The 27,287-nt window shown below is 40.9% G+C and overlaps 1 protein-coding gene across 3 annotated transcripts in view; it reads left to right on the top strand.

Moving 5' to 3' along the window:
* Window positions 1–6,071: 6,071 nt before the first annotated feature.
* Window positions 6,072–27,287, top strand: part of TBC1D30 (TBC1 domain family member 30) — an 84,110-nt gene continuing 62,894 nt past the window's right edge. Inside the window, exons 1-2 of one of the 3 annotated variants that reach the window (XM_027071324.2) lie at window positions 6,072–6,850; window positions 11,234–11,398. In XM_027071324.2, coding sequence (XP_026927125.2) covers window positions 6,172–6,850; window positions 11,234–11,398 — 844 coding nt within the window. In that variant the 5' untranslated portion in view covers window positions 6,072–6,171. The remainder of the gene's footprint in view (window positions 6,851–11,233; window positions 11,399–27,287) is intronic. The other 2 variants (XM_027071325.2, XM_053226458.1) reach the window with 2 other exon arrangements.

Genomic DNA, 27,287 nt, shown 5'->3' on the forward strand with positions numbered 1-27,287 from the left:
TTCAAACTTTTATATACAGCAATTCAAGGTGCCTGTCTATTCATTCTATCACAGCATCTTCAATTATAAGGCAAAATTACTTTTAAATTCTTTTCATCATTAATAATTGGTTCATCTGGACTTCCACACGAAAATGGTGTTATTTTCTATTTGTAAGCTTGTGGATATTTGTTTTGCCATGTTGGAGAAGTTTTCTAAACTCTGAAGAATTCTAAACTCTTAACTCTCATAATTCAATGAATTCTCTTATTTGTTTTATTACGATGTTCACATGTGTGCTTTTATTTCATAATAATTTACTGGCAAAATGTATTGCCTGAAAGCAAGCAGTTCCCATCCTAGCTCTCAAATATTTGTGCAAATACCACAAAGATGGGATCTGGGGAGCAGATGGGGATCCCCACAACAGGTCCCAGCCTTGGCCTTGTGTAGAGCCTCTTTCCCTTCCTGCTGCTGTTGCTACCACTGCTGCTTCTCCACTGTTCTCTCTGCTGTTGCTGCCTCCAGTTTGGGCTCTGGTCTTTTTCTGACCCCTCTGGGGCCTGAGACTCCCTGGACCGCCCTGAGGCATTCCCTGTGACAATTGCTTTGTGCCTGGCTGCTGCTTGTGGCATCCTTTGTCCTGGTTATGCATGTCCCATTGCACTTTATTTTCAAAACACAAGTTCAAAGATAAAATTGTTAGTAATTTCAAGGTGGTGACCACAAAGCATCAGGCCAGGTGTGGGTACCTTCTCAGAATGATGCTCTGTGCAACTACAGGGCTCACATCTTAAAGTCTGTCCTGGTGGCAGATCCAGCCCCGTGACACATGTAAGCCTTCTGCTTGGGCCATACACTCTGGCAGACCCTATGGTATTCCGGGTGCCAGTGATGAGAAAAGATGCAATGTGGAACAAGCCCCAGTGGGAAAATGTTATCTGCAGCAGGATTACGCATCTTTTGAAAAATAACTCCCGGTGTACTGAGCCCTGATAGAGATGGAACTCTTGGCCATGAGACACCAAATGACCATGCGTCCTGTACTGCCCACCATGAGTTGGGTCCTCTTGGATCTACCAAGTTGAAGTTGGTTAGGATCAGCAGTAATTTCACATAAGATGAAATATTACCTCTGGAACCAAGCATGAGCAAGACTAGACGGAATAAACAAGTGCATGAGTAGGTAGCCCAGACTCTCAGATCGCTCCGCAGGGTTACTGGAGTACCCCTCTCTCAGCTCAGACCTCAGGTACTGTATGACCAGCCAAAGGAGGAGGAGAAAGCCAGAGCCTGGTTTATGGATAGAACAGCTTGGTACATTGATGCAAGGTGGAAATGGATGATGAGTTGCAGCCTAACTTGGGGCTGGCCTTGAATGACAGTGGTAAGAGAAGACCATCCTAAATGGGCACGGCTTTGGTGCACCTGACCATCCAGGTTGTGTGGCAAGGGAAGTGGTCTGACATTAGAATAGTATATGCATTCATTGGTAGTGGTGAATGGCCTTGGCTGGTCCCGTCGTGGGTATGGAAGGAAAATGACTGGAAGATTGTAGATAGGGAGGTCTGAGGTAGAGGCAAAAGCATGGACATCCAGGAACAGGCACAAAGTGTGATGATCTTTGTGTGACATGTTTATGCCCACCAGAAAGCACTCGCTATGGAAGAGGCACTAAACAACGAATTATACAAAATAGCTTGGTCATTTTAGGTTAACCACCCTTTGTCAGTGGCCACCTAAACGCTGGCATGGTAGGCACCTCACGCTCAAAGAATGTCACGTGATTACAGGTGGGCTAGCAGAAGTTTGGCTCCCAGCTGATACGCATTGAGCAATCACAGTTTTTTACTATTACGAAGAAAAAGTTATGTTCTGTCACTTGGAAATCTAGGGTAACAATCATTAATTAAACAGTAAGATTAGATCTCCAAAGTTCCTCTTAACACGAAATTTCATGACTTAAATGTCATTCATAATTAATAGCCCTTATTTTTAAATGTTAATTTCTGAGAGAGAGGGCGTGTGCACGCAGGGGAGGTGCAGAGAGAAGGGGACAGAGGATCTGAAGTGCGCTCTGTGCTGACAGCAGAGAGGCCAACACGGGGCTTGAACCCTTGAACCGTGAGATCATGACTTGAGCCGAACCAACGAAGTCTGACTTAACCAACTGAGCCACTCAGGCTCCCCTAATAGCCCTTGTTTATTGACTTACTACTATGTATCACTATGTATTTCCTAAGGTCTATCGAAGGCTTGATGGTTTTTAAAATAAAATCCCTTTTTAACCTGGCATCCCAGCTTTTGGGATTGAAAAATATGAGTCTTCCGCATGTCTAGTTATTAAACTGAAAACGGAGATTATTGTAGTCCAAGCATATAAATAAATTGTAATCAGCAAAAATAAAGAGCAAAAATGAGCTTCCATGAGCAGAAGCTGAAACCAAGCCATGACTTTTTGAATTTCTCTTATGCCTGGGAATGAGAAATCTCTGAAGGATTAGAGTAAAAGATTCAATGCTAGATATTAGAAATCAGCCATTCCGAGCATAATCAAAGCTTTCATCAGAGCAATTCATTATTTATGTGTGTGTCTTAACATGCTGAAAAAATTATCAAATTATCAAAAATGTTGAGAGTCTTGTTAAGGTAGTTTTTTTTTTTTTTTTTAGTTACCCTTAATGTTTATTCATTTTTGGTGTAGAGGGACAGAGTGCAAACAGAGGAGAGGCAGAGAGAGGGAGACACAAAATCCAAAGCACACTCCAGGCTCTGAGTTGTCAGTACAAAGCCCTACTCGGGCTCAAACCCACAAACCATGAGATCATGACCTGAGCTGAAGTTGGACTCTTAACTGAGTGAGCCACCCAGGAGCCTCTTGTTAGGGTAGTTTTTTTTTTTTTTTAATTTTTTTTAACGTTTATTTATTTTTAAGACAGAGAGAGACAGAGCATGAAGGGGGGAGGGTCGGAAAGAGGGAGACACAGAATCTGAAACAGGCTCCAGGCTCTGAGCTGTCAGCACAGAGCCCGACGCAGGGCTCGAACTCACGGACCGTGAGATCATGACCTGAGCCGAAGTTGGCCGCTTAACCGACTGAACCACCCAGGCGCCCCTTGTTAGGGTAGTTTTAAGTGACAGGTATCAGAAGGTTATTGGCAAGACCCCAGTGCCTGTTTGGAAATTTTAAACGTTCACAGCCTGTAGTTTGCACACTAGATTTACATAAATTGTATTCTATAAATTGTAGTAAATTGTACTCAATATAGGTGCTTCTTAGATCCTTGTAAATATAATGTATCACTAGACCTTATATCTGGCATAAAGTAGTTAGTATAATTATTTAAATATGAAACTAAGTTTCCAAATAAGTTAAAATACTGATTATCAGTAGCATAATTAACCATAGTAAACTTAATTTTAGCTATTACCTTTAGTCATGATCAGTTTGAAATCATATTCTGTGAGACCAATAGTTCTCTGTTACCTCCAATTAGAAGGCTTCAGAGCTTCAGGGAACTCACCTAGGGACTTCCAGTCACCAGGCAGCAGTAATATAAGGTCCAAAAATGGGCTGCTCTATGCTAACACCACTTCTAAGATTCTTTTTAATGAGACTCTCTTTTCTTAGGAAAGCAGGTAATTTGTTGGTCTTTTGTCTAGTTTGATGAGCATACATCCATGAACAAAATTAGACAAAAATTCCTGCCTTCAGGAGCTTACATCTTCCTGGCAGAAGACAGATGACAAAATAAATCATTAGGTGATATGGTAAGTTGGAAGATGGAGCATATTATGGAAAAAAGAGAACAAGGAGGGGGAATAAGGGAATGGTGGAGGGTGGGGAGCCACAGTTTCAAATAGAGTGGTTAGACCCACTGAGAAGATGATGTTTAAGCAGAGACTTGACCTTGGTGAGGTAAGAGTCCTGTGGGTATCTGGGGGGATGATCATTCTAACAAGTGCAAGGGACTTGAATCAATTTTCCTTGTTAGCTTTCATTTTGCCAATTTCCTCTCCTAGTGTGGTTTGGTACTGACAGGAAATGAGAAATAATTTTGAAGTTCTGAATAATTTAGAAATGTTGACTGTCAATGACCTATTGTGTTTACTGGTTCCTTTCCCCATCTCCTTCAAGCTCACTTTGAGTTTCTTCATCCGTTAAGTCCTGATAGAGATACCTAACATGAGGTTCTGAAGACTGGTAACCACATTTCTTACTGGATGGAGATAGAGAAAGGGTTGGGGAGTCAAATAAGAAAAGAGATCCAATTTCATTGTTTCCCTTTACTGAAAGTCCTGCGTGTTGCAAACTTTGGCATATGAAAGAAGCTCCCAGCTAAGCGTCTCACTCTTGATTTCGGCTCAGAGGGTCGTGATCTCACTGTTGGTGAGATTGAGCCCTTCGTCAGGCTCTGTGATGACAACTTGAAACCTGCTTGGGATTCTCTCTCTCTCTCTCTCTCTCTGCCCCTCCTCTGCTCACTCTCTTGCTCTCTCAAAAGTAAATAAACATTGGTTGATGGGGGGTGGGAGGGAGGGGAGGGTGGGTGATGGGTATTGAGGAGGGCACCTTTTGGGATGAGCACTGGGTGTTGTATGGAAGCCAATTTGACAATAAATTCCATATATTGAAAAAAAAAGTAAACATTAAAAACAAAATTTTTAAAAAAGCTCAAAAGACTAAACAACAAAGTAATAAATAATTTCATTTTTCTATTTAATACATTTTAAAATTCAATGGGCATAGTAGTAAATACAGTTGTAAAACCACAACATGATGTTTCTCGTCTTTTTAAAAATTCTGGATACCTAAGGAGAAAAGTCGTTAAAAGTTTGCTTTTCTTACAGTAACTCCAAATTTCAAAAAGGGCCCTATTGCCCTCACTCTCTGTTTACAAGCATTGTGGTGGTGGTGGTGACCAGAGGCCTCAGGTTTCTACCTGTAGGGTCAGACTCTATTATGAAAGTGCCATGAAAAGTAAAACGTGTGCTGAACAAACATGAAGCCCCACCATTGTTCACTAGGTGCATTGTGGCTGCTTTTAGAAATACGGCAAATATTTAATAGCGCTAGGGCTTAAAACACAAATACATGTTCATCCATAATGAAAATCCATAATGGAATATGTATTTATTCATAATGAAAGCCAGACACTTTAAGCATTAAGGGAAGTTCACTTTATTCTTTGTGAATGGGCAGTTATTTAGTCCCTTTGTGCCTCAGCTCCTCACCTGAAAAGTGAGGATATATATAGCACTTACCTTTTAAACTCTGTATGGTGAGGGATGTTAGTTCATTAGACTTATCCTTGTGGTCATTCTGAAATATACTCAAATATCAAAGCCATATGTTGGACACCTGAAACTAACTTAATTTTAAGTCAATTATACCTCAAAAAAAGTCCCACAATATTTACCTGCTTTATAGGGTTAAAATGAGAATTACATGGGATAGTTCGTGCAAAGAACTAAGAACGGGATTTGGCACACAAAAAGCCGTCAAAAACGTTGAGAATTACTACTAAATTCACAAAAATACATGCCGTGGAGGGGCATCTCAGGGTTCTTCCACTGAGGTCTAATGTAAAGATACATGTCTCAGAATATCACCGTCAGCTTTTGATTTCACTGTCAGAATCAGCCATGTCAATTTATTGGTGCGGTCATCTCACGGACATTTATTAAAGCCCTCATTCTCTGTTAGGTTTTGCGCCTGGGAATTAGTTGATCTTAATCTAGCACTTGATTTTTCACTGAAGGATGAAAGTTCCCAGCGTTATTAAATCTCCAGCATAAGCCAAGTCTTCAGAAAGGTTATTGTCAGAAACTAAGAGCGCCTTGAAAGGCGCCCGGATCAGGTGGGACGGTGGGAAGGGCTGGGCACTGTGCCTTGAGTACGCGAAGAAGGGAGCTCCTGGCCTCGGCCTATTGACTGGCGTCGAGAACTCTCCCCCGCAGGATTTCTAGCAGGTGGCTAACTAGGAGGCAAGAATTGCCCCCTTTTTGAGTTAAATCACGTGCTTAAAAGTAAAGGTGGGGGCTGCCAGAAGGCCTTTCCCCCTCCGGCTGAAGGCTTCATCCTGATGCGTTCTGGCCACATCCTCCTAGACGCGGATCAGATAGCGTTCCCAGGGGAAGTGGGGCCTCACCTGCTGCAGGTGTCCCCAGGTGGTTCAGAGGCGTGGCCGTATGCCCCCCAGCCCCCCGCCCCGCTCCTCCCGGTTCCGAGCTGCGGAGCGGCGGCTCGCGTGCCCGCCGAGGGGAGGTCAGGCGCCTCGGGGATCTGGGGCCCGCTGGTGCGGCGCCCGGCCCAGGGCACCCCCGGCGGCCGTGAGGCCGCGCCTCCTCCCGGAACTGGCCGGCGCGGCCGGGCGGGAGGAGAGGCGGGAGCCGGGCTTTCGCGCACCGCGGGCCATGGAGGTTCTTCCCACGGGCGGGGGCCGGACGGGGCGCCAGGAGCCCGAGGCAGGGCGGGAGGACGCGGCGGAGGAAGCGGTGGCCGGTGAGCCCCCGTCTGTGTGCCTGCGCGGGGCGCCCCCGGCGGAGCAGTCTCGAGGCTCCCGGGACTCCTGGGAGGCCGAGGAGGACCCGGAGCCCGGCGAGCCGCGGAGCGGCAGGACGAGCCGCACGGCGTCCCTGGTGAGCGGCCTGCTCACCGAGCTGTACAGCTGCACTGAAGAGGAGGAGGCGGCGGGTGGGAGCCGGGGGCCGGGGGGTCGCCCACGGCGCCGCGACAGCCTCGACAGCTCCACGGAGGCCTCCGGCTCCGACGTGTTCCTGGGCGGCCGCGGCGGCGACTCCCGGGTGCTGCAGGAGCTGCAGGAGCGGCCAAGCCAGCGGCACCAGATGCAGTACCTGCGACAGAAAGGTGAGCGCCGGGGGCGGGGGCTTCGGGGGCTTCGGGGACGGGCCGCAGGGCACCCCGTCGCGTCCGCCGGCGCTCCCGCGCTCACCTGGGCACCCCTGGCTGAGCCGCGCGGCGCTCCGATATTACGGTTGGGGCGGCTCCTTTGACCTGCGGCTAGTGGCCGCGGTGTCACTGGTTCGTGGCTAAACTCAGTTCTTATTGTGCCCCCGCCCGCATCCCTCTCGAGCTGCTCAGTGGAACCTCAGTTGTTGGGGGTGGTAGCGGCGGGTCTCCGCTCCTCTGCGCGCACCGTGTTTAAAGGAGCCCCGAAGGGAGAGGCAGCCCACCTTCTAATTGCACCTGAACAGCTCTTTCGACTGTTGGGAGTTTCTGGTACGCGTAGCACAAGTTGCCTAGGGGGCGCCGAGAGAAGACCGGCGACTCCTGGGCCTGATTTTTTTTTTTTTTTTTTTTAAATTTCTCCTAATCCACTCTCCCTGGCCACACCACTAGGATAGTGTTTAACTAGTGAGGCAGAATAATTCGATAATGCAGTTTCTAAGCAGAGCGGATGAATTCCATTTCTGCCAGCCAGTCTGGTTTCAGGAAGCTCACTCGGCGACGGATTAGTGGAGGGCCCTACGCTGTTGGCTTTAGCACAGGGTTTGACTGCTGGTACCTTCGATTTGAAAATGGACGTGGCTTTTGGGGAGTGGGGGGGGGGGGGAGAGGCTAATTTGGTGTTTCTTTTGTTATCAGACCCTGATGCTCACGTCCTAACTGAGGTCCCCCCCCGCCCCTTAACTGTTCATAATAGCTTGCCTTTCAGGCACTAACAGTTATTACAGATGTCTTTTTCATAGATGTATCAAGACCTCAATTTATATAATAAAGTGAGGTGTGGAAAACGGATGCTAAGCCGCCATAACATATCTTGAATTAGTGTCCTTGTGCTAAATTACCAGGAGAGGAAGGAAGGAGAGAATACTATTGAATGGTCTCCTGTCTCCCAATTGTAAGTCTAGCTGGTGCCAGGGGGGGAAAAATAAATAAATAACAGAAAAGGAATAAATCTGTCTGCTTTCTCGAATCTGTGTAAACAGCTTTCAACTTCCTCCTTTGGCTTCCTAGCAAAGGTTTTTTTCTCAGCTGATTGTTACAAATGGCTTCTGCCTTCCTCCCCCTGCCTGGGACTTTGCCTGGAGTAGTGCCATTTAATTTTACACAGTTTTTTTGGCTGTTCTCGGAGTGTTTATGCCAGGAGTTCCATGGGGGCAATAGGTCTTTCCGAATCCAACAAAATCAACTCTGAAGAATTATGATTTGCCTTTCTGTCTTTTACAAGGCCCTTCACTTTTCATTACTGAGCAAATTTGGGGGGTTGGCAATTTCCTCGTGGAAGAGGAAATTTGGCAAGCTAAAGTTTAAAGAGCTTTGCCTGTGGATTTCAAACCAGTGACCACTCTACTAATTCACAAGATCTCCAAGAGTCTGTTTTTCCCAGGTCTCAGCCTTATTGCATAGTTGCCTGCTAACCTTTTCTTTCCTTTGAATCGACTCTGTTAAGATGAACAAAAGTGCCATATTATAATCTTATACGCACCCACACGCACCCCCTTTATTGATGAGTATCATTTGAATATTAAGAATAAACAGGTGGAAGCACGTGCAAACAGCTGTCTGCATAAATAATTTTACAGCTTATTAGATTACTTGATTTTGTTTCGAGATCAAAAAATGTCCCTCCTATCATAATGCTTTGTAGATAACCTCTTCACTCTATTAGGATTTTTGCTTTAGCACCTATTTAGGGATTTGGCGTGTGTGGGTCCTTTATTTATGTGAAGCATCAGAATGGTTTCTCAGGAAATCTTGGCTCCCTTCTTGGTATTTTCATAAAGGAGGTGAACTTTGGAGTCAGAGTGCTTGAATCGATATCCTGCCACTGTTCATTACTCGCTGTGTGACCTTGGGCAAGCTATTTAACCTTTCTGTGTCTTATTTTCCTCACTTACAAATATGGATAATAATAACACCTACCTCCCAGAGAGGACTGTGGTGATAATTATGTAAGTTAATGTGTGTAAAATGCTCAACAAAGTTTAGATACTATTTTTATCAACATACACACTGGAATTTCTTAGAGAGGAAATTGTCCGCTGCTTGTCAGTCGGTCTTTTCCTCATTTATTTAACACTTATTTATTTAACAGCAAAAGTGGCTGATGTTGTGGGGCATGCAAAGATAAAGGAGACCTTATTATTCCTGTCTTCAGGATGCTTTATCAGCAGATACTGCTGTAGAAGACATTTCTAAACTCTGAAGATTTTTCCCATGTTGGATAATACACTTAGTTCAGAGCATCACAGAGCTGTGGATACCTTAAGAGTCACTGAAAATGACTCTTTGTTGGAAGGAAACTATAATGTAAAAAAAAAAACAACTATAATGTAAATGCAAGATAATGATATTCCTACCCTTTCTGTTTCTGGAAGGAAAAATTTTAAACATTCAAAGAAAGGCTCTTTGCTCTGTGGAAGGGATCTAGGGACGAAGAGCCCCCTGGTCTCCTCTTTTAGCTTGTTTCCATATTTAATTTTTCTTAGAACACGACTGTTATCATTTAACCTAAATGTGTTCTTACTTTTCCGTATGTGCCACCAAGTTTGAACTCAAGGTAAGAGAAATGGCCTTTGTTCTCTTCTTCAGAGTAACCCCTTATTCTTATTTTAGTGCTATTTATATTGATGTTTATAAAGACTGTTCACATTTGTTTCTCAAAATAGTCTTGTATGCTAAACATAATTTGAGCCTGGGAGTACTACCTTGCCTAAGATCACAAAGATGGTTGGTTGGTCCAAAGGGAGTTCTTTTTATGGTCTAATACATTTTCCAGGATGTGGCTAAACATGATTGCTGTTAAAGGTCCACCTTGTACTTCTGTTATACAGACCCCCAAAGTTCTTTTTCTTTGACCTCTGGGTTTTTTTTTTTTTTTTTTTTTTTTAGCTTTTGAATACTTCTTTTGTTCTCTTTTGATCCTCTCTAGTTTCTCAAAGTCCCTTTAAAAATGAATAGACCCAAATCCCACACAGGATCTCTAATGAAGGCCTAGCCAATTCCGAGTTGCATGGAAGCTTCTTGCCTGACTGGCAGATCACACTCCAGTGACTAATGATAATACCAAGTGTGACAAACGAAACTCCCAAATTGTAATGATTATTCATATAAAGATTGCTGATAGTTCCGATTCCCAAGTCTTTTTTCATTTGTGGAAAAACAGCTGTTGGGAATATTAATTTTATGAATGTAGAATTATCCTTAATTTATCTGTGTAAAGGAAATGTATCTTCTATCATATTTGAAAAACTACTGAGTTTCTAAAGTGAAATATTGTACCTAATAATCAAGCTATTGGAAGACTATATATTTAAAACCAAACGAATATTGCTATATTCATCTACATTAGAAAATGTGGTTATATTATTTACTTTTAACGGATCAGTTACAAAGGTGAGTGCTTTTAAAAACATTTGTTATCAGGGGACGTCTGAGTGGCTCAGTTGGTTAAGCGTCCCACTTTTGGTTTCAGCCCCAGGCGTGATCTCAGTTTTGTGAGTTTGAGTCCCACCTCCGGCTCCATGCTGGCAGTGCAGAGCTGCTTGGGATTCTCTGTCTCCCTCCCTCTCTCTGCCCTTCCCCAGCTCATGCTGTCTCTCTCTCGCCCAAAACAAATGAATAAATTTTAAAACAAAACCAAACGAAAATATTTGTTATCAAGGGTGCCTGGGTGACTCAGTTGGTTGAGTGTCCAGCTTCAGCTCAGGTCATGATCTCAAGGTTCGTGAGTTTGAAACTCGAATTGTCGCTGCTGTCGGCTTGGAGCCCACTTTAGATCCTCTGTCCCCTTCTCTCTCTCTGTCCCTCCCCTCCCCCCACTCACACATTCTCTCTCAAAAATGAATAAACATTTATTTAAAAAAAGTGTTATCAGCTGTTAGATTTACCATTGATATAACAGATTCAAAAGGATTCTTTTCTTGTAAGCTTACCGTCTGAGCACTTTAACGATACAAAATATACATGCCAATTTTCAGGCAATGAAAGGTAAATCTGCAACCTGAGCTAAATGTGACAAGAGTCTTTGCTTACATGTTGCAAGTAGCCTCAAAGATAAAACTTATCTTACAGTAATTATCTCACGGCCAGGGCAGGAAATGTTTGAGTGATTTATTTGATCAGAATATCTCAGCTGAACATGTGCATGTAATCCTGGGTGAGAAGCCAGAATTACTTGGTTTAAATGGATGTTCTAGATATTCGTCCTATGATTGGTAAGTGTTACATGGGAATTTGTATTCTTCTCAGGGTATTTATTTTCTTATTTTTCTTTTTCTTTGACAGACACTAATGAACTGAAGACAATCCTTCAAGAGCTAAAGTATAGAATTGGCGTACAATCTGCAAAGCTACTTCGGCAGCTGAAGCGAAAAGATAGGCTTCTGCATAAAGTACAGCGAAACTGCGATATCGTGACTGCATGCCTGCAGGCTGTGTCCCAGAAGCGGAGTAAGTGCTGGAGTGGGGGTTATCCCTTTGGCCACATGCGTCTGGAATCTTAGTGGAGCTGAGCCAATAGTCGTTGTGTTTTTGAATATATGGCAAAGTTTTAAATGGAAGCTTCTATCATCGAAACTGAGAGCTATGAACAACTCAGTTTCCTGGGATTTTTTGTTTTGTTTTTGTTTTTTGTTTTGTAAAAATGTATAGTACGTGTCTGATGTTACAAACTTCATTTTATTATTCTAGATTTGAAGCCGTACTTCATTTTGACAATGGTTATTTTTACCTGATGCTAAATAATGACTAAAATATTTTTAGAACTGCATCAAATAGACACAGCCTAAAAGGCCTTTGTTCTCTTCTTCTCTGTGTCACTCTAATAAGTGAATCAAACATCGGCTTTAAAAAAGGAACCTTTTATAACAGGAACTTACACTTGCTTTGAAATTTAAAAAAGACAAAATACTTTAATAAGTTAAATCTGTCTCATAGGTCATCCATTCACAGCTAAGAGCTGTGTGGTTAATTAACTGATTTAAACATGTTAAATCATTGATCCTTGTTAGCTACGGGATGTAAAACCTTGTGAATTAATCTTTTAATTCTCCATGCAATAGTTTTATGTTTTATTCTGCTAACATTTCCCTATTTTTGTTTTGTATTCTTTATTAACATGCAGCACGGCAGAACAGTATATTCAGGTATGGCAAATTTAGGCACCAGTGATGTTTCGATCAAATGCCTGTGACAGGTTTTTGGGTGCATGTGAAAGTTGCTTTATTTTGTTTCTTTGTCCCACCACATTTTATATATGAAGTGATACCTTTTAGAGTTTTTTTTTTTTTTAATTCCAAATTAAGATGTGTTTGTTTTCATAAGACAGTTTTCAGGGTTTGATTAGTTTCAGATAATAAAATTAATGGCTTAAACTTCATTCTTATGTTTATTATAAAAAGTAAATACCATGTTTTCCTCCTCCTGTTTTATTATGTCACTGTTTGTTATCCCCAAGTTGTTATTCTTGCTGTCTACTAAAGAAGGTTTCAACCTAATGTAAATTGAACAGAATGTTACGTAATTATCATAATGATATAATGGTCCATACAAGGAGCAGGATGTAATTGAATTGACTGATTTTGAATAGGGTTTTCTCCAGAGCTAGGCACTTGTCTGAAACAGCTAGAGAAGGACGATACGGATATAGATATACATACACATGTGTGTATATTTTATATGTGTATCTATCTACAAAAAGTTGGCCTGTGTTATAAGTATTTGATATTTTTCCATGGATTCTGATTGATTCACAAGTGTCTAGTAGAAATTCTGTTATTTTCCCTTTATTTTGAAATACCTTGATTTTTCTCTTTTCAACTGTGTTTTCATCTACCATTATTACTGTTGTACCAGGCGTTAAAAGCACGAAGTGGTAAATGCATAGGGTTTGGATGTGGGAAAAAGTATAAGGGGGGGATGGAACCAGTGTTAGGAGACAGAGGGGAATGTCTGGCTGGCATAGGATCACGGGTTGATAATTACCAGGGCCTGATAATCATTTAGAGTTTGAATTTACTTGACTGATAAAGGGACAGGCATTTGTGTCTTTTTAGAAAAACGTGTTCACGAGAACCTAATTCAATTGTGAATTTGAATGCAGCCTATGTATTTTAGAGTTTGTCTCTTTAAATCCAACCACTGTTTCGTATTTCATAGAGTATGGGATTAATGCCTCTTAACCTTGGGCGTTACATTATCACCTTGGTAATAAGACTCTACTAAATGGGACAATGTTTTTTGTTGAATTAAGAAATGACAGTGGATCAGGGGTGCCGACTGAGCCACCCAGATGCTTAAGAGTTCTAAAGAATTTAGATCTCACTGTTTTGTAATGAATAACTGAGCTTTCATTTTAGCAGTGATTGGCAGTGATGCATTCAAATACAACATGTATGTTGACTTTTTTGTATTTAATATACAGAAGTCCAGATAACCCTCATTTTCCCTACTATATGTGGATTCAGTCCTTATAATTCTTTCCATAAGTGATGTTCTCCCTTTCATAACGTTATAATATAAAACTTTTTAACCTTTTTTAAAATGGGTCATTTCCTATTGATACACCAAAGAGGATATGATTTTATAAGTAAGTGTGGATTATGAACCAAAATGACTAGGTTGTGTTTATTTCAAACACATATGCTATAACTGCTTGGATTTTATGGTTTCTTACACCAAGCCTTACAGTAGAATCCCTTTATTACTTATTTATTTAGTTTGTTTGTTTCAAGTTTTTATTTAAATTCCAGTTAGTTAACATATAGTGTAATATTAGTTTCAAGAATAGAATTTAGCAATTCATCACTTACATATAACATCCAGTGCTCATCATAACAAGTACCCACTTTAGGACCTATCACCCAGTTAGCCCATCCCCCTGCCCACCTCCCTTTCAGCAGCCCTCAGTTCTCTATAGTTAAGAGTCTGTGTTATGGCTTGCCTTTTTCTTTTTTTTCTCCCTCTATGTTTTGCTTCTTAAATTCCACATATGAGTGAAATCATATGGTATTTGTCTTTCTCTGACTGATTTATTTTGCTTAGTGTAATAGACTCTAATTACATCCACATCATTGCAAATGGCAAGATTTCATTCTTTTTGATGGCTGAGTAATATTCTATCACATATATATGTATATATATACACATATATACATATATATATATGTATACATATACATATGTATATGTGTATATACCACATCTTCTGTATTTATCAGTTGATGGACATTTGGGCTCTTTTCATAGTTAGGCTATTGTTGATAATATTACTATAAATATCAGGGACTGTGTGTCCCTTCAAATCAGTATTTTTATATTCTTTGGGGAAACATCTAGTAATGTAAATGCCAGATCATAGGGTAGCTCTATTTTTAACCTTTTGAGGAACTTCCATACTGTTTTACAGAGTGCACGAGTCTGCATTCCCATGAGCAGTGTAAGAGGGTTCCTCTTCTCCACATCTTTGCCGACTTCTGTTGTTTCCTGCATTGTTCATTTTAGCCATTCTGACAGGTATGAGGTGCTATCTCATTGTGGTTTTGATTTGTATTTCTCTGATGATGAGTGATGTTGAGCATCTTTTCATGTGTCTGTTAGCCATCTGGATGTCTTCTTTGGAGAAGCGTCTATTCATGTGTTCTACCCATTTCTTAGCCAGATTGTTTGTTATTTGGGTGTTGAGTTTGATAAGTCCTTTGTAGATTTTGGATACTAGCCCTTTATCTGATATGTCATTTGCAGATATCTTCTCCCATTTTGAAGGTTGCCTTTTAGTTTTGTTGATTGTTTCTTGCTGTACAGAAGCTTTTTATCTTGATGAAGTCCCATAATTCATTTTTTGCTTTTGTTTCCCTTGCCTCTGGAGACATATTTAGTGAGAGGTGACTATGGCCGATGTCAAAGAGGTTGCTTTATTTTATTTCATTTTTTATTTTTTATTAAAAAATTTTTTAGCGTTTATTTTTGAGAGAAAGAGAGAGTGTGAGCAGGAGAGGGACAGAGAGAGACAGAGGCACAGAATCGAAGCAGGCTCCAGGCTCTGAGCTGTCAGCACAGAGCCCGAAGCGGGGCTCGAACTCACGAGTGATGAGATCACGACCTGAGCTGAAGTAGGGTGCTTAACTGACTGAGCCACCCAGGAGCCCCAAGGTTGCTTTATTTAAAAAAAATTTGGGGGGCGCCTGGGTGGCTCAGTTGGTTGAGTGTCCAACTTCGGCTCAGGTCATGATCTCGCAGTTCATGAGTTCGAGCCCCGCATTGGACTCTGTGCTGACAGCTCAGAGCCTGGAGCCTGCTTCAGATTCTGTGTCTCCCTCTTTCTCTGCCCCTTCCCCACTCATACTCTGTCTCTCTCTGTCTCTCAAAAATGAATAAACGTTAAAAAAAAATTTTTTTTAACATTTATTTTTGAGAGAGAAAGAGAGAGAGGGAGAGAGGCAGAGTGCGAGTGGGGGATGGGCAGAGAGAGAGAGGGAGACACAGAATCCAAAGCAGGCTCCAGGCTCCGAGCTGTCAGGACAGAGCCCAACATGGGGTTCCAACCCATGAGCCATGAGATCATGACCTGAGCCAAAGTTGGACGCTTAACTGGCTGAGTCACCCAGGTGACTGAGGTTGCTTTATTTTCAAACAGGATGGGATTAAGAGCAGGATCAATATTTGCCTTGTAGAAGAGCATATGTTCCCCCGTATTTAACCATTTGTCTAAGGATAACCATGGTATAACCAATTTATTTTTTTTATTTTATTAAAAATTTTTTTAATGTCTATTTATTTTTGAGAGACAGAGCATAAGCAGATAAGGGACAGAGAGAGTGGGAGACACAGAATCCAAAGTAGGCTCCAGGCTCTGAACTGTCCTCACAGAGTCAGATGCAGGGCTTGAACTTATGAGCTGTGAGATAATGACCTGAACTGAAGTCTGACGCTTAATCGACTGAGCCACCCAGGCACCCTTGGTATAACCAATTTAATATTAATAGTAAAATTAATAATAAGAATGGTAGTGGTGTCACTATTCGTTACGTGCATGCAGGCGTGCAGGAAAATCACCCTCAAGGCTTTAAGACAATGGGATAATTAGATGAATATTTGGCCACGAGTTCACCTGTTGTTTTTTTGTTGTTGTTGTTTTTCTGATGTTAAAGTTAAGTGGTTTGCTTATTATGTGACTTGATTATTTTTCCTGAAGGCAGAAAGGAGGCTATCTTAACTATCAGCATTTCCTAATTTTATAATTTTCTGCATCGGTGTAGTAAATTTTTAAGTTATGCTGGCTGAATTTGTGAAATGGTAGTATAAGCAAGTAATAAAATCTATCTGTCATTGGAAAACTGTGGTAAGAGAGAAGGTGGAAAAAATGTGAACATTCATGAAAGTATTGTCTTTATTTTAGCCTTGTCAATAAGTACAGGAATTTTAAACAGCTTACTGCCTCATTTGATCAATGTGTCTGGCATCTTTAATACTGTGACTAAATCTTGCTGTCTGTCATAAATACCTGGCAGACACACTTGCCAAATAGTGAATGGTAGTGGTCCTTACTCTTTTTTTTTTCTATGGTTATCTTCTCTAAAGTAGCCTTCTCTGTGGCAGGAGGAGGAATTTGTGTGGCTTCAGGTTGGTGGCACCGACCTTCAACATTTTCTGCTAAGAAACAATTCTCTGTGTTTTTAGAACAGATTATAAAAGTAAATGCACTCAACCCGCCATTCCCCTCCTAGGTATTTACCCAAGAGAATTGAAGACGTATGTCCCCACAAAAATGAGGACGTTCATGTTGGTAGAAGCACTATTCATAATAGCCCAAAAGTGGAAACAACTCAAATGTCTATCAGTGGGTGAATGGGTTAACAAAAGTGTATATCCATACAATGGAATAGTATTCAGCCATAAAGAGGAATGAAGCACTGATTCATGTTACACATGGATGACCCTTGAAAACATTATGCTAAGAGAAAGAGGCAAGACACAAAAGTCCACATATTGTATGTTTCTATTTGAAATGTCCAGAAGAGGTAAATCCATAATAATGGAAAGTCAATTCGTGGTTGCCAGGGGCTAGGGTAGGGAGAATGAAGAATGACTGTTCATGGTATACGTTTCTTATTAGGGTGACAAAAATGTTCAATTAGATGGTGGTGATGGTTACACAATTTTGTGAATATACTAAGCATCACTAAATTGTAGAGTTTAAAAGGGTGAATTTTATGGTGTGTGGATTATATCTCAATAAAATAAATACAGTCAAACCTTGGTTTGTGAGCATAATTCATTCTGTAAACATGCTTGTAATCCAAAGCACTTGTATATCAAAGTGAATTTCCCCATAAGAAATAAGGGAAACTCAGATGATTCGTTCTAGAACCCCAAAATATTCATATAAAAATGATTACAATGCTGTAATATAATACAAAACAATGAATAAAATACAAAATACAAAGAAAAATAAATTAACCTGCACTGACCTTTGAAAACCTTTGTGGCTGATGTGAGGGAGACGAGAGAGGAGGGTTATTCTGTAGGACGACTTTCACTATCACTAACGGAATCACTGCTGTCTATTGGCTCAATGGAATCTTTTTCTTTTTGTGCAACTTTAACAAGGAACCTATCCAATGATGCTTGCTTTTGCCTCCTTTTGAGGTTTTTGTGGAAACGTGCTGTTGCATTGACAATCACCCACAATCCTGCAGAGACAGAAAGAGAGAGAGAGAGAGAAAGAAAGGGAGAACCATTGGCTCGGCTGTGATCATGTGACATTAGGTGCCATGTACTACTCGTATTGCAAGACATGGCACATTTATCAAGTAAAAATTAGAAATGTTTGCTCGTCTTGCAGAACACTTGCCGAACAAGTTACTCGCAATCCAAGGTTTTACTGTAGAATGTGTTATTGGTACAATAAAAGTAATAAATGTAATAAAATATGTGTTAAAAATATAACCCACTCCTCATGGAAACTTCGGAAAATACAAAAGTATGAAAAGAGGAAAAATCAATTTCGAAAGACATTTTTTCATAGTTTTGAATATTTATTCATGTGTTTTTTTATGCAAAGTTTTTCCAAAGTCAGCGTACAACATAACATTTTTGTATCCAAAATTGTCAAACTTTCCATTATTATGGATTTACCTTTTTCGTGTAACATCATAAGCTGGCATAAATTATCCATAAATATAATTTTGAACAATTAATGCACTGTTTTTCAGTCCATCATTTTGTTTTGTTACAACATTGTAATAGTGAAAAACCTTTCAGTCATAAGTACAGAAACACAAGCTGATTTAAGTGAAAAGGGAAATTGATTGGCTCACATAATTAAAATTCCAAGGATGTGGCTTCAGATGTAACTAAATCAGATACAGCTGCCTATATATAGTATCTTTAAGGGTCACCTGGTTGGCTCAGTTGGTTAAGTATACAACTTCGGCTCAGGTCACAATCTCACAGTTCAGACAGCTCAGAGCCTAAAGCCTACTTCAGATTCTGTGTCTCCTTCTCTCTCTGCCCTTCCCAGCTCACACTCTGTCTCTTTCTCTCTCTCTTTCTCTCAAAACAACAACAACAACAAACCATCAACAAAAAAAACCCGCACCCCCCCAATATTAAGAGTATGTAATCATATTAAGAATATGATTTCATCCCTTAGCAGTGCTTTCCTCTGCACCAAATAACACCAAAAGGGCCACTATGGCAACTCCAATTAATCAACCTTACCTGAAAGCACAAAGTTCTTTCCACAGTTCCAGAAAGTTCCATAATTCACTTTCCTTGACCTAGCTGGGTCACCTGCTCACTAAGAATCAATAAATATTTATGTATGTAAGAAGGTGATAAAGTGGTAAGTACTATGGGAAATAAAAAAACAGGTTAGGGCAGATTTGGAGTAGCCAACAATTGGTCCTGGTGTTACCAGTCTTTTATTAGATTTATTCATAGGTCATTAAGGTTTCTTGATGCTATTTTAAATTGGTATCTTTTAGAAAATTAATTTTCTGTTTGTTTCTAGTACATAGAAATATGGTTGTTTTCTGCATATTGACCTTATATCTAGCAATCTTACTTTTTTTGTTGATTCTAATTATCTGTACATTCTTTTTAATTTTTATTTATTTTAATTTTTTTAAGATTTTATTTTTTTAAGTAATCTCTACACCCAGTGTGGGGCTTGAACTTATAACCCCAAGATAAAGTGTTGCAAGCTCCACTGACTGAGCCAACAAGGCATTCTGATAAATTATTTTGTGTTAAAAAAATTTTTTTAATGTTTATTTATTTTTGAGAGCGATAGGTAGAGTGTGAGTGGAGGAGAGGCAGAGAGAGAGGGAGATACAGAATCTGAAGCAGGCTTCAGGCTCTGAGCTGTCAGCACAGAGCCTGACATGGAGCTTGAACCCACGAACCTTGAGATCATGACCTGAGCCAAAGTCAGATGCTTAACCGAATGAGCCACTCAGGTACCCCATTTTGTATTTTTTTAATGAACATAATCTTTATCATCTGTGATTACAGTCAGTTTTATGTCAATTTTCTTTACCATTCTTTCATTTCTTGTTCTTGTGCACTGGTTAAGACCTCCGTGATAATATTGAATAGAACTAGTGATAATGGGGTGAAATTTTTTTCAGATGCAATCTCAGAGGGAAAGTTTTTTCCCACCATCATTTCCCCATTAAGTACAATGCTTGCTGAATGTTTTCTATAGAAGTCCTTTATCAAATTAAGGAAATTCTCTTATCTAATTTGCTAAGATGTTGAACTTTATCATACGACTTTATTGCTGTATTGAGATAATATGTTGAAAGTTAAAACAACTTTGCATTCCTGGAAGTATCCTAATTAGGTCACGAGATGTATGTATTTGTATATACATATATTTCTGGCTTTGTTTTCCATAATATTTTATTGATGATTTTTATGGCTATGTTCATGAGTGACAAGCTTATGATTTTCCTTATAATGCTCTTGTCAGGTTTTGGGAGACTCCTAAAAGAAGCTATAGAGTGTGCTCACTTTTTCCATTATTTGCAAGAAATTGTGTAGGACTGGAATTATTTCTTTCATTTTTGATAGAATTCACTGGTAAAATATTTGGGCCTGAAGCTTTCTTTGTAGGAAGGTTTTAAATTATGGATTCAACTTAAAAAAATAATTATAGGATTATTTATATTTTCTATTTCTTCTTGTATCAGCTTTGGTAAATTTATAGGATTTGCCCATTTCCCATACCTTGTCACATTTATGGACACAAAATTTTAAAGACTATTTTTTGGGTTCCTTTGGTGTTTCAAGATAGTAAAACAGTTCTACTGATTTAAAGAGGAATTCAGTTACCACTTAAAATATGTTTTATTATAGAATGTATCATCATAAAGAACAGTATTTTAACAAATATGTATATTAGAAATATATTTAAAAAAATAAAGTTCTATGTATGTGGATATCTACTTACCAGAATTGAGTAACAGTTACTAGAACATTAGAAAACCCTGAGTGCTCTTCCCTGATTGAAATTTCCTCTCTTCCTCACATTCTCTTACTTTTCTTTGTAGTTTTTCTCCCTGCTATGTAAATTCCTAAATAATGTATAGTTTTGAGAAACTGAGTAGCAAGCCCAAGCCTAGTTGTACACAGAAAGGGTAATTACTGTTTGCCTCTGTTAGATAAAGGCTCCCAAGAGATAAACCAGGCTCTGGGTCATAGTCTGGTGTTGGGTACCCCTGAGAATGCACAGGACCCCCTTCTGGGGGAGTCAGGGAGCAAGGTGATAAATGAGGCTTGTGGCATCTGTCAGAGCTGAGGTTTAGGCTATTTGCTGCGTGATCAGCTAAGTTGGGGGAATGGCCTGCTTTTTATTTTTGATTCAAAGCTTTCCATGACTTGCTCTTGCTTCCAGAAGTAGGTCAAAACACAACACTTTTGTGGGCATGGAGGGGAGGAGAGGGTGACCACTTCCTCAGCACATTGTGAGATAAACAAGTCCAGATGAAAATGTGGACCTGCTCTCCCAGGCGTTCTGTCCTTGAGTTAGAAAGATGGTCCAGTAGCAGGAAGCATCTTGCATTGACTGCCATCAATACAACTGTCACTTGAGCCACACTGCTACAATCTGGACTGATTGTGCTCAGTCTGGTGCAGAGCTGTTACCTTGGGGTTTCCCTTCCCTCTCTATGCCTCTCTCCTGTGTTGGATCTTTTGTTTCCCATATCCCACGTTTTCTTCTTTCCTGATTATTCTTTTTATATCATTGCCTGTATCCCCTCGAGCAAGGGTACCTGTGAGGTAGAAGTTTGGAAATTGTGCAGGAATGAAGATGTCTTTTTTAGACCCTTCCTTTGACAATTTCATACTTCCTCTGTTGACTTCTCCCATTCTTCAGAAGTCTGGAGCCTTTCTGATTCCTTATCCTTTGTACTGGACTCCCCCCCCCCCCCCCCCCGAAAGCTTGTGGAATCTTCTCTTTGTTCTTGGTGTTCTGAAATGATCACATTCCTTCTTATTTTGCTTGGTGTGGGTCTGTTTTCACCCATTGTGCCTGGCCTTGATAGACTGAGTCACGCAGCTTACATCCTTCAGTTCTGGAAAATTTATGTAAATTATTCCTTTGATGCTTTTCCTTCCTCCTTTTCTTTTTCCTCTTTCTGGAATTCTATTTTTTGGCTGTTGGAACTTCTGGATTAGTTCTTGAATATTCTTTGTTTTCTTATTTTCCATCTCTCTTTTTTTGGTGTCTTTTTGTTTTTTGTTTTACTTTCTTGCAGACTATCTCAACTTTATTTTCCCATCCTGCTATTGAGACCTCTTTTTAGGGGGATTGTTATTTGATTGTTTGTTTTATATATAGTATCCTACTCTTGTTTTATAGATTTATACATTTTCTTATTGCTTCAAGGATATTAATGATAGAGACTAAAATGGACAAACAGAAAACAATTTGGAGGAAAGAGATGATACAAGGAGGAAAGAAACTTTCAAAACTTATTATATTTAGAGTCTTTTCTCAGATATCTAGTAGTCCTTGGCTGTCTGCTTGTAATTAAGTGTGGGGGTCTAAAATAGTGACTTGAACTCTGAACTGTCCAGTAAGGCTTCTTGATTTTGAGCTTTGCTCAAGAGTCACCTGGATGGGTCCCCAGGTGAGTACCTTCCGGTCTTTCCTTTGGGGCTGCTCAGCTTCCTCAGGGAAGAGCTTGCTGACCTTCTGCTTGGATCGTGAAGGTCTGTGGGTGTAAGCGCTGGGATCTCTGCCTTCAGCAGTCAGCATGCAGGTGGTCGCTGAGTCCCTTTGTGTTAGGTCAGGTACTCACCGTCAGCTGGCTGTCCAGCAACTCTTTGTTTTAACCCTTTTCAGAAAGGAAACCTTCAAACGTTTGGATGACAGAGGAGTAATTGCCCAACCTCATGAAGTAGAGGGGAGGATGTAGGGATGCAGCCATTTCTCAACAGCTTCCTCCAGGTTCTCCTTAGTAACCCTCCTCAAGAGCTGGCTGTCCATCTCTGAGTTTTGTGGAATATGTGATGTAATGAAGCTTTGCCTTGTCAATCTGAGATCTAGCTTTGTAGGCTCTAGGTCAGTTTCTACTTGTCCATATGCTTTTTGAGCTTCAACATTTTGTTGTTGTCTCTGCTGCTTTGTTTCCTGGTCCTTATAGGGTTACGATAAAGATCCCTGTACCGTAATTTTAGTGTGGTTTTGGTGGGGACCAGATTTACATGCAATTTTTTTCTGTCTGTCTTCTTCACTCAGATGTGCATATTCCTTTTTCATAAGTTCAGAAGGTAAAAAGAAATTAGCATTTTTTTTCAGGTTTTACTGAGACATATTTGACATATAAGGAAGTTAGCATTTAAATTAAGGTAGATTTGGGAGCTCCTGGCTGGCTCAGATGGCAGAGTGTAGAACTCTCGATCTCAGGGTTGTAAATTCAAGCCCCAGATTGGCATAGAGATTACTTAAAAATAAACTCTTTAAAAAAATCTTAAGGTAGATTTGCCTTAAATTTGGAACTTGGTGGCAGAACCGTGAGTTTTGGCACAATTTTGTTAATACGGATAACAGATTTAGGCATATTTTGATATATAATTAGCAGTTTGATCTGCCCTGAAGTAACTTAGTGAGAATATGACTAGATGAAAGCAACAGGATTGTAATTGCTTACAGTATTTTTAGCCATAGTTTCCTCTCATTTAAAAAAAAAAAACTCTTTAGTGTCTTGCAGCTTAGGGTTATTTTTTCTGTTTTGTCCTAATTTGCTCATTCCTACGCATACTGCAAGTTTGTAGAATATTTGAAACAGTAACAGCTTTTGAACCTCCGACTTCCTAGAGATTGTTGGGGCTTTGAAAAAAGCAGAAGATGTTTGTTGTGGCTTTTAGAAAAAAAAAAAACCTGGAGGCGCCTGGATGGCTCAGTCGGTTAAGTGCCGAGTTCAGCTCAGGTCATGATCTTGCGGTTCATGAGTTTGAGCCCCGCGTCGGGCTCTGTGCTGACAGCTCGGAGCCTGGAGCCTGCTTTGGTTTTCGTGTCTGCCTCTCTCTCTGCCCTCTCCCACTCATGCTCTGTCTCTCTCTGTCTCTCTGTCAAGAATAAATAAACATTAAAAAAATTAAAAAGAAAAATCTGAATCTCAAAGTCATCATAATTTAGAACCAGGAGAGAACTTCAATCTGATTTCTACTTACTCCCAACCTAATGGTTGAGCAAAGTGAAGGGTAGAGGAGTTGAGAGCTTTGCTAATACTCACTCAGCTGGTTGATGACTGAGGACTTCCTGGTTGGTGTCCTTGCTATCAGTTATGACAAGAGAAAAATATAGAGCCAGCAGGGGGAGTTCTCATTCTCTCTTAAGCTTTCTTAAAGCCAGTATTAAATTTATGTTCTCTGTACAGTAGTCCTCCCTTATCTACGAGGGGTAGGTTCCAAGACCCCCAGTGGATGCCTACAACCGTGAATAGTACTGAATCCTGTATATACTATGTTTTTTCCTATGCATACACACAACTATGATGAAGTTTAATTTATAAATTAGGCACAGTGAGAGATTAACAAGTAATAACAAAATAGAACAATTATAACCATATACTCTAATGAAGGTTGTGTGAATGTGGTCTCTCTCTCTCTCTCTCTCTCTCTCAAATTATCTCACTGTACTGTACTCACCCTTCTTGTGATAATGTGAGATGATACAATGCCTACATGATGAGATGAGGTCAGGATATGGTACATCAGGGGCATCATTTGCTTCTGAACTGTGGTTGACTGTGGGTGAGCGAAACCGCGGAAAGTGAAACCACAGACCCAGGGCGGGAGGACTTCTGTGTTGTCTGAACTTGAATCCCAGTTCTGCCACTCCCTGGATGTGCAATCTCATGCAAGTTAATTAACACCCCCGTGCTTCAGTTTTCTCATCAGTAAACAGAGGATGATGATAATACCTACTTCTCATTATGAGAATTATGTGAGTTAAAGTATGTGACGTGGTTAGAATAGTGTTGGCTGCATCATTTACTCTTATTGCCTTTATTCCTGCAGTAGGAAGGGTTGGAGGCAGCCTTTTCCATCAGCATTTGGATACGTGCCTTTTTAAGGCAACTGTGAAGGTTGCTGAGGCTCCTCACATTTAAAAAAAATTGATGGGGTGGCGTTATTGGAGGAGGAGATACTGAATAATCATGATTAGGTGTTTTTACATTTTTAGCTTTTTGGGAAAGCATAGCTTACTCTTCTCCAGTAGCATGCAAGGAGATGGCTCGTCTCTCATGTGTCACAGTTGGGAAGAGGATATGTATACATATTGTGGGGACACACATTATATCTGAAAGTAGGCACCTGCCTGTCTGCGCAAAGGGAGATAGGAGCAAAGATGAGAGTCCCCCACATCCTCCTTGAGACATCTCAAAGAACCGGGATAGAGGAATGATAGACACATGTCATGTGGGTGAAGGTGGGAGGCGTTGGGAGACATTTCAGGCAGAGATAATGGTGCAGAGGTTGTGAGAGCATCAGATATTCGTGATACTTTCAGTAATCTAGTGTTACAAATTATATAAAATTGGAGGCTGGAGGGAAGGGGCAGAGCTTGAGGCGGGAGTTTACATTGTGTCCTATAGCATCACTGCTGAGCACTAGAGTGATGTGATTGGAGTTTTGTGTTTCAAGGGTCATTTTGGCACCATTGAGGAGGACAGGCTGCAGAGGGAGAGTGTACATGAGGAGTATCAGGAGGAGGCTGATGCAATAAATGAGTTGAATTGATGGGCTCTGGGAGAAGGAGCTGTGGGAATGGAGGAAAGGCAGTGAGACATTTAGGAAGGAGATTGGGTAGGACCAGGAGGCTGGTGTGGGAAGAGGAGGAATCTGGGGGCTTGGGGGTTTGGGTAAGGTTTGGGAAGCATTAATAAGTGCTTGCAGCTGAGATCCCTTAGGGGCACCTTGTGGGGCTGTTGGGGAGGAGTGTGTGGAATGGCCAGAAACAGAGTCCTCAAAGGAGAGCTGTGCAGAAGAAGCTGTTGGAGGACAGAGACTGTTTCAAGGAGGTGCAGTTTTAGCTTCTATAGAACAGTTCTCAAGAACTTTTGTAAAGTACACATGGCTGTGCATAAAATTACTATAGAGGAGTCAAATAGGAAAATGAAAAACACATCGGATTTTTGCCTTTTTGTTTAAAGTTTATTCATTTATTTTGAGAGAGGTGGGGAGTGGGAGAGGGGCACAGACAGAGGGAGAGAGAGAGAGAATCCCAGGCAGGCTTTGCACTGTCAGCATAGAGCCTGATGCGGGGCTCGAGCTCATGAACCACGAGATCATGACCTGAGCCAAAGGCAGACACTTAACCGACTGAGCCACCCAGGTGTCCTGGGATTTTTGCCTTTTTAAAATGATGGGAGTGCCTGGGTGGCTCAATCGGTTGAGCGTCCTACTCTTGATTTTGGCTCAGGTCATGATATCATGGTTCATGAGATTGAGCCCCATGTCGGGCTCTGTGCTGAGCTTGGAGCCTGCTTGGGATTTGTGTAGACTCTGGGTCTGGAGTTCTCTTGTCCAGCAAGAGAGCAGACACAGGATTAAAATGTGAGAGAGGCTAATGTCTGGGAGGAGACAAGAGCCCCGAGTAAGGGTCCTTGCTCTGTTTTTGTTAGGATCAGAAGGCTTACAAGCATGATGGAGTGCACAAAGAGACCATGAAACTGTGAACATTAACTCATGGGTGTGAGGAAAAGAGGGTTTTGAAGACATGTGGTGTTAGGAGTTTGGGTCAATACAAAACAAATTCCTGGCACCGAGCAGATGGTTGTTTACAGCAGGCATGAGGTGCCTTGTCTATCTTTAGCTAGCCTAGGGGATAAGACAGACCGAGCATGCTACCTCAGGGTCAGCGAGGCACCTTTCTTTTGCTAATAAGCTCTGCTCTGGGCAACTTTGCCTTGCTGTGGTCGATAGCCCTGTTTACCCCGATACTGGTCCTTCCCTCCTGTGAAAGCAGCTTTCTGTTATTGTACTAAAGTGGGGGGTGCTTCCACCCTGAATACCTAATCTTGGATGCTTTCATCCTGAGGCTTCCTATATGCCTTCATTCCTATATGCCTTTTTTTTTCTTTTATTATTTATTTTTTGAGAGAGAGACAGAATGTGAGTGGGGGAGGGGCAGAGAGAGGGAGACACAGAATCCGAAGCAGGCTCCAGGCTCCGAGCTGTCAGCACAGAGCCTGACGGTGGGGCTCAAACTCGTGACCTGAGCTGAAGTCGGACGTTTAACCAACTGAGCCACCCAGGCACTCCTCCTATATGCCTTGTTAACCCATGGGTGCAAGCTCAGGCAATTCCTAAGCTTATTCCCCACAGGGATTCTCTCTCTTCCTCTTTCTCTTCTCTTCCCTCACTCGTGTTCTCCCTCTCTCTCTCTCTCAAATAAATAAAAATAAAAAAAAAGTGATGGAGAGGAGTTTCTGTTTCACTAGAATGCTGGAGACAGAAGCCCCATTGATTCAAAAGGCAAGGGTGTTATAGTCTTTCCAAAGTCTTTTGGTGATGCGGTGAGATGGATTGAGAACTAGGCTTGGCCCGACTTCCTTGCATGGAGCCTTTTCTGTGTCCCCATTGGTTATTATTGATTAACCTTTTCCTCCTCTTAATTCCATCATTCTTTATCCTTAGTTCTATTATAGCACCAATAACATTTTACCGTATATATATATATATATACATATATATACATGTATATGTATACATATATACATACGTATATACATATACGTATATATACATGTATATGTATACATATATATGTATACATATATATACATATACATACACATATACATATACATATATATACATA

This window comes from Acinonyx jubatus, chromosome B4 (genome assembly GCF_027475565.1).
Source record: "Acinonyx jubatus isolate Ajub_Pintada_27869175 chromosome B4, VMU_Ajub_asm_v1.0, whole genome shotgun sequence".
Classification (NCBI taxonomy): domain Eukaryota; kingdom Metazoa; phylum Chordata; class Mammalia; order Carnivora; family Felidae; genus Acinonyx; species Acinonyx jubatus.